General features: G+C 34.4%; 1 protein-coding gene across 5 annotated transcripts in view; it reads right to left on the minus strand.

The window, feature by feature from the left end:
- Window positions 1-13,917, minus strand: part of CDH10 (cadherin 10) — a 106,107-nt gene that overhangs the window by 12,786 nt on the left and 79,404 nt on the right. For all 5 annotated transcript variants that reach the window (XM_054059142.1, XM_054059139.1, XM_054059138.1 and 2 more), the window contains 4 exons: window positions 10,974-11,161; window positions 6,990-7,243; window positions 4,588-4,724; window positions 2,217-2,338 (listed from right to left, as the gene is read on the minus strand). In XM_054059142.1, coding sequence (XP_053915117.1) covers window positions 2,217-2,338; window positions 4,588-4,724; window positions 6,990-7,243; window positions 10,974-11,161 — 701 coding nt within the window. The remainder of the gene's footprint in view (window positions 1-2,216; window positions 2,339-4,587; window positions 4,725-6,989; window positions 7,244-10,973; window positions 11,162-13,917) is intronic.

The raw sequence follows: 13,917 nt of genomic DNA on the forward strand, positions 1-13,917 counted from the left end.
TTCCCATTGTTTGGAAGGCCATGGTAGGATCTGACATCAGCAGTAATAGCAAGCAGGGGAGTGATCACAGATCCTTTGAGTCACTCAGACTCTGAAAATCACATTTCATAAAAGGTACTCTCCCTCTCGCGCTGTATATATGCATATATGCGTGTGTGTATATATGTATAAACATGCGCGCGCACACACACGTATATATTATATATGTAGTGTTTGTATATATCAAAAAGTGTATATATATATTTATATACTTCCATATAAATTAAGTAAATAGAAATTTTAAGTGAAAATAAAGGAACCAGAAAACTGTAATATTCATTAAAATTGTTGTCAACAGGAGAAAGAAAATAATGAATAGCACAGAGACTGTGAATGATGAAAGATCATAATAATTTGAGTGACCTAATGAAAGGTTTAAATTTGATCATGGATCAAACATAACTATGAAAACCTAAAATGAAAGAAAAAATAATATAAATGTGAGAGGAGCCAAAAAAAAAAATCCACATTCAGCACGGATTGATTATGTTCAGTCTCTGAGGACAGACCAAATTCCAAAATAACAAGTCTTATTTATGATCCACCAGTAAGTAATAAGAATATAATTACATTCAAACAGATTATTCATGTTACTCTGCATTGCTTTTTTTCTTTTCCTGTGTTTTATTTTCTTTAGACAATCATTTGCAACTTAGTTTTTTTTAGAAAAGTGTTTATATTAAACTGGTGCTTTTTGCTGATAAAGGAGAGAATACTGTGTTCTATTAATAATCAACATTTATGGATATATACACTTATTTAGCTCCTCATTTATTAGTTGTAAATTATTAGTGTGATTTTTTAAACTTTTTAACCGACAGCTTTTTCTGAATGTAAAGAGAGAACAAATGTAATGAAGAAATAACTTATATTTGCTTCTAAATTATAGTGACTTCAATATTCTAAATAACTCAGAATAAGAGTTTCTCAGAATAAGTTTACAGGAAATCTTAGCTGTTTTGTTAAGCATTGCCTGTGCTCTCTTTCTGTTGTTAGTAATCTGGAGAGAATACATTCTGAAAGCTCAAACAGAGTAAGATTTGTAGATCAGTACATTTAGATTTTTTTTTTTCCCCAGTACTTTTTTTGTGAAACTGGGAGAGGAAAACTCCACTTTTACAATTCTTAATACATAAAATGATGGAAGTATTAATTTATCATTTATAGGAGACACTGCAACTGTCAAAAATTCTAGATGTTTAGCCAATGATTTCTATTTATCTAACAGCTTGAATTCTCACATAGCTTCTGTAGCAGACAAATGTCCTTGCTCATTGCTTTTAGATATTTTATGCAATATAAATTTGGGCCTTAAATCCTCTATGCTAATTTGCAACTGATATCACTTTAGAAAGAAGAATGGCAGCATGAATATGAAATTTGTAATACAACCTGAATGCCATACCTGTCAGACTCAAACTGTCAAGACAAGATGGCATTTCTCCCATGTTCTATTCAAAGTTGTTAAAATGATTGCACTGATGTAGTGTTGCTACCATTAATTATAGGATTTAGTATTGGCTGACCATGCTTTGGGACGTGCTGTGCTGTAATAGGAAGACATTTTTTTAACAGTTCTAATGAGCAGCTGAGTATTAGGAACCTAGATATTAAGCAGTGCAGTCATTTCACATAAATTGAAATACATGTTCTGTAGCCTCTAAGAGGAGAAACAAAATATTATGTTACCAGTTAAAAAACTGTTTTTAATATTTTCTTTTCAAAAGTTTTTGGTTATAATAAAAGATAAGTCTAACAACTGGAAAAAAAAAAGGTGTGTGTAAAAACAGTGGAGGTGTCTGTAATCATCAGCATGGATTGAAATATATCTGCAGTTTGCTATTTTGAGAGTTATTGAAAATATAGATTAAACTTTTTAGTAGTTACCTATAATATTTACTTTGTGAAGGTAACAGCAAAACTAATTATGACCCTGGCTATTGGACATATCTAGTCAGGGTTTAACAGTAGTACAGGGCTAGGTAAAGAAAAGTGGTAAATCATACACTGTTATTGTTGTAATACATTGATATTTCACTCTAAGCCTCAGCGACAGAGCTACTTTTCTCTTATTTTTAAGATTTCACAACCTATTTTGGATATTTCTCCCAAGCAATGGGCAAGAATGATCTGCTATAGAAAATCTGGCTAATGGGAAATGTTTGTCAAAGTCTTACCTGTCCAGCTCTTGCATTTTCACAGACAAAAGTATCGTAGAATACAGCAAACTGTGGAGCATTGTCATTAACATCCAAAATTCTTACATAGACAGGAACACGAGTAGTATCTTTGGGGTTGTCTGACATGAGAAGAGAGAATAATAATTAGTTAATTTTCCTAGTAAAAGTTTTCTATTTTCTTCCAAATTTCATGAGCAACAGACATTCAAGAATAAGCATGAAACTGGTTGAAATTTATTGTATAAACTGACGTTCTAAGAATCAGGGTTCCTGGAAAATAAAGAGATGTTTTGCTTAGAGTAAAAAGCAAAGTATTGGTTGGTATCTAGTGAGCAATTAAGCTTTTACAGGAAAATTGGGGCTGCAATTCAATTATCTATGCAAATACAGTATATGAAAATTATGCCCATTAGTATAATGATGAATTTGATTATTTAATGGGCTCAAGAGTGTTATTCTGCTGTAAGGTTTTGATATCTAATTTTTAAATTGTTTCTGTTTTACACAGTAAAGACAGTATTGACTTTGTGCATAAATATTTTGATTTTTTTTTCAAGCCTGAATCTTGTATCTTAAAAAACAGAGAGAAATTCCAACAAAGCAAATGAAAATATCCCCAGAAATCTGGTAAATAATTAATTAGAATAAGAGGTTTTATGTTTAAATTGCCTTAAAAAATACAAATGTATATTTTCAGGCCTTAGGTTAAAGAAACAAGAATAGTAACCTCCCTCATGTCAAATGCAAACCCTTTGTATTATTTAGAGTGCTGTGTTATTAGTTTAGGTTAATTCAGGAATACAAATATCCCTGTCTTCACTTGCTGATATATTTGCCATGCCAAGAATCTGAAATAATGCCTGAGAGTAAAAAAGCTTAGCCGTTCCTTGGAATTCTGCTGGTGGGTAGTTAAATGATATTGCAACTTCAATGCAATGAGATAAGTAACAACAGAAATTATTCAAAATTACTGTGTTGTTTTTTTGGGTTTTCTTTTCCCCCTTTAAGCTACTTCAAATAAAACTAACCATTTAGGAGTAGCTGGCATTAAGTTCACTTGTTATTAATAGCACCATTGCTAAAGAGAGTATTGTGGATCTTTTTGACATCCTAAATTGTTTAAAATGACATGTTTAGGGCATCATTTTTCACAAGGTTTTGCATTTTTGTACTAACTTCCCAAATGCCTTCTGTTCTTACCACTACTTTCCCACTATGTCATGCTTCCCAGTAATATTTTTTTAAGGATTTAAAGACCTAAATTTCCCACTTCGCTTCTTTTCCAAAATTAACATACTCCTTTGGAGAATGATATCTATTCCAGCTAGGGACAGAATGTAAATTTACTCTAAGTATCCTGACAAGAAAGTAAGTTTAGAACTGTGATATAACTATATAAGGATAATAAAATTTTAATTATATAAATACTTTTGAAATGTATTCTCACAACATTGGACAGTACTGTGAAGGATCGTAAGCCCAGGACCAAGCATTGCAGGAAAACAGAAAGGTTTTTTTTCAAAAAAAGTGCAGCTACTGAGTATACTGAATACAACCAGCCTATTGCTCTGCACTACAGAAATGGGAACAGGCAGGCTAAGAGTGGTCAATTGGCTGGACACAATCTTCCTTTTAGTTATTTACAGTGTAGTTCTGGCCATGCTTCACTGCTGATCAGCATTTTTTTTCTTTTTTTTTTTGTCTGATGTAGAATTAACACTAAAAAAAAAACCCAGTGTATTTGGAAGCAAGTGATCTTCACTAGCAGATTTCAAAGATCATACCTTTGTCACTTAGAAAATTTTCTGTGAGTCGATTAGAGTTAATCTCAATAATGTAGCAGGTTTAGGAATATCTCTACTCTGTCTTTTCACTCTTAATCTGAAAATATCTAAAGAGAGCTGATTTAAATAGTCCAAGAAGTGCCACAGCTTAGTGATAACATTGAACCTAACGTGTAAACGTGTTGATTCCAGGAGTTGTAGGTGTAGATAGTGTAGGAAGAGATAATGAAATTATTTCTAAGAAAACGATAAAGGCAAAACCATAGATTATCATCCTAAACTCTGCTACTTTACGAGCAAAATCATGTCATGATCCTCAAAGAAAAGGAAGAAAACAGATTTACTCCAGTGTTATTATTTAATTGAGTATCATTTCAGAGGTAACTTGGACATTAAAGGTCAGTTGTGGAAGTAGGTGAGGAAAAAAGCAATGAGACAGCTTCTGTTAGTTACTTCCAGTTTACTGGAATATCTAATAGAAAGGGGTGGAAGGGAAGGAAGAGAGTCTTTTTTCTCATGAAGTCACAGCTGTGACTTTGCAGGCTAAGGAAAACTGAAAGGAAAGAGAGACCAAATTGACTTACTGATCTCAGCTGCTATAACGCTAAGATTGTGCCATTGTGATATCTCACGGTCAAGTGGCTTAGAAGTATAGATGGACCCATTTCCAGAATGAATATTAAATATCCTGTCAAGGTCAGTGTGACGATCCAAAGAAAACCTAAATAAGATACAGAAAAAAGAAAGTATTGTTGAAATGATAGAAAATGTAGGAAAGTATGTGTTTCAGAACAAATCAATATAGCTTTTAGGTTTTATACGTTAATTTACAGCAGTTTTGACAAGACGTACATTTAGCTCTTATGAACAATTATGAAAATTCTCAAGGTTAGTTCCATACAATGAGGAATAAAAATTGCAAGAATTTCATAAATATGATACAATACAATAATATTTTATCATCTGAGCCTTTATAGGCATACATGAGAATCATAAAAAGTAAGCCACAATTTCTATATTATCGTTAAAGAGTTGAATTAATCCTGAAGGAAAACTCTATATGATGTACCATTCCTTCAGACTGAGACTGACAACTAATTTAAGAGTTTTTAAAAAATATTGTTATAGGCTCAGTTTCTATACTTTAGGGTATATTAATTTACTTGTAGTCAAATTAAAAAAAAAAAAAGAAAACCAAACCAGACTCTATAAGAGCAAGTTTGCATGCACAGCTTTCACTTTCATGAATATACTGATGTTAAAGGACCTATATCACTATAGTTCTGCAGGCAAAACTTCTAGTAATGCAGTATGACAGAATGACAAACTACGGTCACAAAATTGCTCTTTCCTCTATTTTTTCTAGCATTTAACACTGCTTTCAAAGTTAGGGTTGAACCTTTGATGTGGAATTAAATGTAGGATTTTGCAAAGTACAGAATCTCTACCTAACTACCTGGCAGAATTGGGCCAAATTAAAAAAAAGAGTACACTTGTACGGTGTGATAGAAATTACTGTTCATGTTTCTATGAACTTTTATGAATTATCTAAACAGTTCATCAAGTGTATCTTGTACTTTTAATTTCAGTACTTAAATAAATTAAGCCAAATGAGAAATTACTGTAACACTTCTCCATCTATTGAGATTTATTCCTCATTGTTTCATTAAAGATTCTATACCATTTGATAGTAGCCATAAGATAAGCACTTACTCTTACCCCATCATATTACTTCTAATGGCCTGGAAAGATTACCAAAATTATTATTTTCATAAAACACCTTTTTAAAGGCCTTTTCTAAATTATTTTCTATGGGAGAATGAAAGAAACCTCAACAGGACAGCAAAAAAAATAAATGAAATATTCTTTAGGTTGCTCCTCTGTGTGTAAATAGTACTGATAAGGGAAATACCTGCCATAGTTCTTCAATCTATAAATTTGTGACAGAAATAGAATGAGCAAAAGCTCCAAGTTTGTTCTTTTTCCAGTCATGATTAATAAGTCATAACTACTAAAACTGTCAATTGTCTCACGCAATTAGTGTGGATAAAGGAGCAATGCTTGCATTGCAAAGTTATTTATACATTCTTAAATTTTAGAGGCTTCATGTTATCTCCTAACTTTTCCATACACACAAATTGCCACAGGAGAAAATTAGATTCAGTTTCATTTCCTAATCGAGTTTTACCACCTGGGCCTCATTAAGAAGCATACAGCAATTGACTTCAAAGTCAATAAATATGGTTCTTTTGCCAGAATGTGATTTTTATACTTTGTTCAGTATTTCAGACAACACACATCCAACTGGACAGCATTGTCTTACCAGTTTGTTAAAGCTTATGCATTATATAAGAACAAACAAAAACAACCCACACCAAAATATGGTTTACTACTTTCAGCTAGATGTGATGCAGCATGTAGCATCCTGTACTATACATAGAGAAGATTTTTAAAGATATTAGTCTTTCAGAGTCTAATTTATTAGGGTATTTGAGCACACACAAAGATAATTATTTTCTGTATAGCAATCACATTGGGAAGGCTACAAGGCAGGGGCACTAAATGGGGCAGGTGAGATCAGCACAGCATACTTTCCAGGACTGATCAGAGGAAGCATTACAAACCTCTGTACCCTTCCTGTGCCATAGACTCATGTGGCACTTTTTCACAGTATGAAGCAGGAAGTAGTCCTGAAAAGATTACTGGAAATCCATGTGTAATTTTGTAAGTTTTCAAAGATTTGAAATACTAGAAAACATTTCCTGTGTATCTCTTGTGTGCAAGTGAATGGCTGTTTCTTGGGGTGTTTGGAAGCTTACAGGTAGCATAATTCTCAGTTTGGTCTACCTCTGGCACACTAATAAAGAACAGAAAACAACCCATTAACACCTCCCTGCACACCATGTGTATGTGAAAGCTCATCTTGGATTACTATTTCATGTAATTTCTTTAGCAAAAGATATGCTTACAGAGAACGGAGTATTACCTTATTGGACTTGAGGCCGAATCAGGATCCCGCGCCATTACTGTTCCTATTATTGTCCCCAACTCGATGTCTTCATGCACCTCAAAAAGGTAAGAAGATCTACTGAAGACGGGAGGTTCATCTACATCTTCTACAGAGATTTTCACTATAGTTGTATCTTTGAAAGGCCCAAGATAATAGAAGCGTGGATCCACATGGGTATTCTCAGCTTCTACTTTCAGGGTATAAAGTCTCCTCGTCTCATAGTCCAGTGGCTAAAAATGATGGTGATAATAAATGTATTAAATTGCATTCATTTTGACAGATGTTAACTTATAGACATAATGGAAACTGAAGAGGGAACCCCAACACAAATCAAATTTTCCACAGCATCGGTATAATTTTCCCTAGTAAGAAATTTTCATTGTTTTTAGAGGAAGTTTCTCTTCCTAAATATTATCTGAATTACAGCACCAATGACAAAAAGAATTTTCAGCACAAATTTATCAATTACTTAGTGGATATTGCAGCTGTGTCACAATAATATAGAATTAAATCAATCATATAAGCATTTAAAATACTTGACATACAGACTTGAAATAGTGACATGTCAGAACAAGGTATTTAATAGTAATATTTCTCAGGGAATACTATAAAATCTTGGATACTCAAAATGCCCTGAATTATCCTTCTTGTCAAACAAAAGTAACTGGCCCTAAATACCAGGAATTTAGGTTTCTTCAAAGGAGGAGATGTATGCCAAAGTTCCCTATATCTAGAGAAACAGTAAGAGCTTAATCTTCTTCCTTTTCATTTAATTTAATGAATCCAACATCAGAGATTTTTTTGCAAAATAGATTTGACATTTTTTGCCAGCAGTACATTTTTAAAATGGAAGGAGGAAACTTTCAGGATTATAATTAGAAACCATTTTGGGTAGAAAAGAATCTCTGTTACTTCAGATTTTTCTAGCTGTCATAGATGAAAAATGTCAGCTAATTAATGATACTGTGGAAATGAGCAAGCTGAGGATTTAACTTTCTGACACAAAGAAAACTTCATTAAGTCCTCCAAAATCTCAGGCAGAAATCAAACTTGTGTTTTTCGTTCATCAAAATGGGTGTTAGAAGACTTGTTTTTTTTCTGCCTAACTGCCTTTAAATACAAATTAAAGTTACTGAAATACAGCAGAGTGACAGTCTAGAAGTTTAAATATTCTGTTTAAGAGTGGAAAGATATAGTCCTGTGAATGAATGAGTTTCCTCACTGCCCCAACCAATTTAAAAATATAATTAGAGCAGAAAAGAGAATAGCTATGCATGTGACAACACCATCAGCAAGTTTACAGATGACAGCAAGCTAAGTGGTGCAGTTGTCACACTGGAAGGATGGGATGTCATCCAGAGAGAGCTGGACAACATTGATAAGTAAGCCTGTGTGAGCCTCATGAAATTCAGCAAGGCCAAGTGAACCTGGGTTGGGGCAATCCATGCTTTCAATACACGACAGAGGACGATGTGATTGAGAGCAGCCCTGCAGAGAAGGAGTTGGGGGTGCTGGTTGAGAAGAAGCTTGACAAGAGCAGACGGTGTGCACTTGCAGCCCAGAAGGCCAATCACATCCTGGGCTGCATCAAAAGAAGTGTGGCCAGCAGGTCAAGAGAGAAGATTCTCCCCCTCTACTGCACTCATGTGAGACCCCACCTGGAGTATTGTGTCCAGTTCTAAAATCCACAGCATAAGCAGGATATGGAGCTGTTGGAACAAGTCCAGGAGAGGGCTACAGATATGAAGCACCTCTACTATGAGGACAGGCAGAGAGTTGGGGTTATTCAGCCTGGAGAAGAGAAGGCTCCAGAGACACCTTTTAGCACCCTTCCAGTACCTGAAAGGGGCCTACAAGAAAGCTGTGGAGGGACTTTTATAAGGTCATGTAGTGACAGGATGAAGGGCAATGGCTTTAAATTGGAGGGAGGAAGATTTAGGTTAGATATTAGGAAGTAATTTTTCACAATAAGTATGGTGAGACACTGGAACTGGTTGCCCAGGGAGTCGTGGATGCTCCCTCCCTGGAAGTGTTCAAGGCCATATTCAGTGGGGCCTTGAGCAGTCTGGTCTGCTGGGAAGTGTCTCTTTCCCATGGCGTGGGGTTCAAACTAGGTGATCTTAAAGTCCCTTCCAACCCAAACCATTCTATGATTCTATAATATAATTGAGAATACAACACAGTGCTGCTATTCAAGCTAGATCTGAGACTACTTGTGTGTCTGTGAAGTACAGTACGCTGCTTTTACAGGATGCTGGCTTCAAGCCTAGAGCCAAAAAAAAGCATGTCATGAACAAAGAAGCCACCTAATTAGATGTCTTAATTTCCAGAAGGCACACCTTGCAGCTGTAGTTAATTTGCTACTAGTACATTCACATACAGATTGGACATCTCTTCAGGCTACACTGCATCTCCTCGGGTTGCATGGATACAAAACATATGATATATACAGGTATTCCAACATGTCACCAGTAATGAACAAAAATGTTGCCCAAATATATGAAATTGTGGCCAAGCAATTATTTTGTCTGTGAGAAGTTGTATAGAAAAACTTATGTAGAAGAACTTCTTTGCAGCAGGTATTAAGTTTATCATAGTAACTTAAGGGTTCATTATAGGAACACCAGCTATTTGTAGTTAGTTCACATTGAAAACAGAAATGACAATCAATGTGGCTAAATAGTAAAAGAATAACGTATATTTTCAGAAATTAAGAAAATGAGCCTATCTTCTGCCTTGCTAGTTAATGCTGTTGTCTGTGCTATCTGAGTAAGCTTATTTATCAATACGAGAAGGCATCATGAAAATCTCAGCGTCAGATTGCTAATGAAAGAATGAGAAGATCTTGTTCATTAGAATTTATAGGTGACATTTTTGGAGCTGCTGTGTTATAACTTGTGATTTTTTTGTGCTTGATCTAGTTTTTAGACTGTTTTCAAGGCTGTATTGATTTACTATAGTAGCAGTCTGTGTGGAAAGTCTGAAGCAAGCAAGAAAGGATCATCTTAAGAGAAGCCTTCACAAACTTCTAGGAAAAGAATATCAGGCCCGAAACTTTGTATTTTCACTCCTTCCCAGATAAATTACAATTCTGAATACAAAAGTAGAAGAACATAGAGATTAAAGAGGAGTACACTCTGATCTTTACAGAACTTATGTTTTCCTTGGTTGCCATTATCAAGAGATATGGACATATATTTTATAGTGGTGTTTAATTCATCATTTTCTGCTTTCAGAGATTTGTTTTAAAGCTGATACAAACAGTGCTTTATGTTAGAAATGCTGCCTGAACTTTTTAGAAACACATCTAAAAATCACAAAGAAAAGGACTGAGGGATTTCTGGAAGGTCAGTAGTTGGGGAAGAGGAAAATGGCATTTCAAAGTGTGAGATCTGACATGCAAGAGGGCAGAAATAAAACTAGCTCTGAAAGAGAGATACCATCATTATTCACTGCTCATGTTAACCAGGTGACATGTTGGAAACAGGAACAAAACAATGTAGCTCACAACTCAGCTTCCATAAGTGCATTTGTGTTCTGGCATACACGAGTCACCCAAGTTGATGAGAATCTCCTAGATAAGGAAAAACCTGTGTCTCTCAGTAGCAAATGAACTGTGCATTGTTTATTGAAGAAAATAGGTTACATTAGTACTAAAGAAGTCTATATTTGAAATCACAGAGCTAATTACTATTAGCATATCAGGGACAGTCCATTTTTTTACATACTTCACTATAATAATAATTTAATAATGCTTTAAACCTATGCTGCATCTCTGATATTGTTACCACCTGTTATTTCCTGTTCATCTTAAAAGGAAATAGTACCATTCAGTCACTGACAGGGAATGCTTGCAAGTGTTAGCCAGTTAGAACGTGATCTAAGCTTTTTTATTTCCGATGAACATTTGTGGCACAACATTAACAGCAAAATCATGTACTGAATATTGTTAATAGACACCTTTCGCACTGTTATGATGCCTTCCTGTGTGTCCTTCTGTGTCACAATATCAAACATATCTGTTCCATCACCATCTATAATTTTGTATTCTACTTCTGCATTTTTCCCAGTGTCTGCATCTGTGGCTTTGACGCTGCCAATGGCTGTTCCAACTGGGGAGGACTCAGGAATGCGGAGGTGGATGGTACCTGTCGAAGAGACATAGAGCCACAGGAGTCACATAAGCTATTACACATGCATTAAGCAACGTTGTGTAACACAATAGCTGATTACACCTTACTGTGTATCTTTTATTCTGGAGAACTTGCCATTTAATACTTGGAGGATGGGAGAACATGAGGCAGAGAACCATGCAGGACAAAACTTTAGGTAGAAAATAGAAAACAAAATTGTAGATTAACAAAAAATAGAAAAAACCCATAGAAAAATAAGTTTGAAAAGGACCTCTATTCTCCTATCTCAACAAAGAGTCGACTATGTTTGTACTGTTTTTCTCTATTTAATTCTTGAAACATAATGTGGAAAGACTGCTCTGTGTTCTTTCAGGCTCCACTGTGCTTTTTCTCTCTTAATATCTAAGGTGAATGTTTTGGGACACTTTTCACCTGCTCTATTTTATCATGGAAACAATACAAAGAACAGAACTCTGACTTTGCTGGCCAATTCTAAACAATTTCAGCTTTCAAAATTAGATAGTCAGATGCAATGTTAAATAAAATTGAATGACTTCTTAATGTAGGGATAGGTTTTTGAAAATCCACAAGCAGAAAGTGCGCCTAGTTAAAGCAGTTAATTCATACTTAAATAGGGCTTATGAACACCGCAGGTTTGGTTTCGTGCTACTTTCTCTACCTCAGTTGTACCCCTTTTTTGTGGTGTCATACAGCTAATAAAAAACATAGGAATAAAGCTGTCATCATTCAGGTATGCTGCAATAAACTGAAATAAATATCTTACCATACATTTTTAGTATTCTATGTCTTAGACTTACTGTGAAAACTGTAAATAAAGGTTGAGATCTCTGGTCTCATCTGTCAGAATATACAGAAGGAAAACATGGGATACATAATGCACCTTGAAGAATTCTCAGAAGAAGATTCGAAAATGAATGCAGATATAGCTGTCATTCCAAAGATGAAAGTTAAATCATCAAAGCTCTACTGAAAAACATTTTCTTCTCTGGCCTTAGTTAAGTGTTACAAGATTTGCTGTTTTACTCAGAGACTTCCTGAGGTAAGTAAAATGAATTAGAAAGATAGTTCAGTTAACAGTAACATAAAGGTGGAAGTGATAAAGGCCAGCAAACACAGCAGGAGAAAGTTGAATAGGCTACCCAGAAGGCAGCACATATATACCTCACAACAAATAAGAAATACAGAAAAGTCCATAAAGGAAGTTAGTTTTGTGCAACCAGTAAGAATGGGGAGAGAGCAGAGGCAAGGCAGTACAGGAAGGGCACTGGCCGCATGATCTTATTGTATTTCCAGGAAAGCATGGATAAGTCATGTGAGGATTACGAGTGTCTCTTAATATATTGAGTGTATTACAAGCTAGCTACAGAGTCAGGAACTGATTTTGTGTTTGAGAACACTCACTGAAAAAATCCTTATTATTCCCTGGCATGTTTGAGACTTTCTTTCATTCTTCAGAATTAATTTTTTGTATTCCAAAGAAGAAGCAAAAATAAAAACACATTAACATATATTTTGTAATTAAATGTTGAATGAAAAATAATTTTACTTAGGTAGCTTTTCATATGAAACTGATATGCTGCATCAAGAATTAATACTTTATGGACATATATACTCCATATTTTACATATATGAATTTATTTTTGCTCAGTTGCTTTTTAGTGTTTCAGTTGAGTGATTTATCTTGCATTTGCTCTGACATTTTCATTACCTTTCTCTAATGCCTAACTCTGTGCACTTTGCTACATTAGTACATAATCTCTCTGTAATCGCCTAATGGTTAAAAAAAAAAAAAAAAAAGAAGAAAAAATAGCCTCTGCTTCCATTTAGTATTTATTCATTACTTCGTGAGACTATTTTGAAAGCTCACTTTCTTTTCCAAATTAATATTTATATGTTATAATTAGTTTTATAGGGTATCAACCATTCCCCACATTTATTTCTTGAGTTCTTTAATCTACACCCTCAAGCTATGCCTTGTGGACACTACTTTGACTCCTACTGCAATACCCACTTCATTAATTTAGTCTACAAAATGGTAAGAACTCATGTCTTGAGTTACTAATAAGGTAGTAGAAACAGAAAGGTAAAATAACCAGAAATCTGTGATCCAAAAGATGATTTTATGTCTAACCTATCTATTTATAGAAATCAACACTGTAATATGAAATACTTTGTTTTATTATTTTTGTCACTGAAGACATTTAATGCATTGACTAAGTATGGAATGCAATGCGGCTTTAGATACTGTATCAGAACACAAAGTACATCAATGTAGAATATTTCTTGCAAAACTCTGCTATGAAACCTTTTTCTCCCACTTTTCTTCCTCAAGAAAATTAATTTACTCTTTGCATTTACTCCAGTGAGTGATGTTCTTTTATTTTTCTGTCAGGAATAAAAATGAAAGGATCAAGAAGAGGAAAAGGTTTTCTACATGCTAAGGAAGGTGGAAATCAGCTTGAAGATTAAAGTCTAGACATTTTTGTCTCAAAGCATTTCAGTCAGTCATAAAGAATGATAAAGCAATCTTCTTCATGTTTGCCTTCTTCCCATTTACTTTTGAATGGACATTTAATGTAAAGTTAAATATTTTTATAGAGTAAAACAGGCAATAGTGTCACAGAAGGCATGGGTTGAAATAACTTAGCTGCACTGAGTTTCAGTCAAATTCAGATTCCTGAGTTCATAAACTGTTTTTTCTATTTATCATTGGTCAACATCATTTCCATATTTCTAAGAACACTTGGAAA

The sequence above is a fragment of the Cuculus canorus genome, chromosome 2, assembly GCF_017976375.1.
Source record: "Cuculus canorus isolate bCucCan1 chromosome 2, bCucCan1.pri, whole genome shotgun sequence".
Classification (NCBI taxonomy): domain Eukaryota; kingdom Metazoa; phylum Chordata; class Aves; order Cuculiformes; family Cuculidae; genus Cuculus; species Cuculus canorus.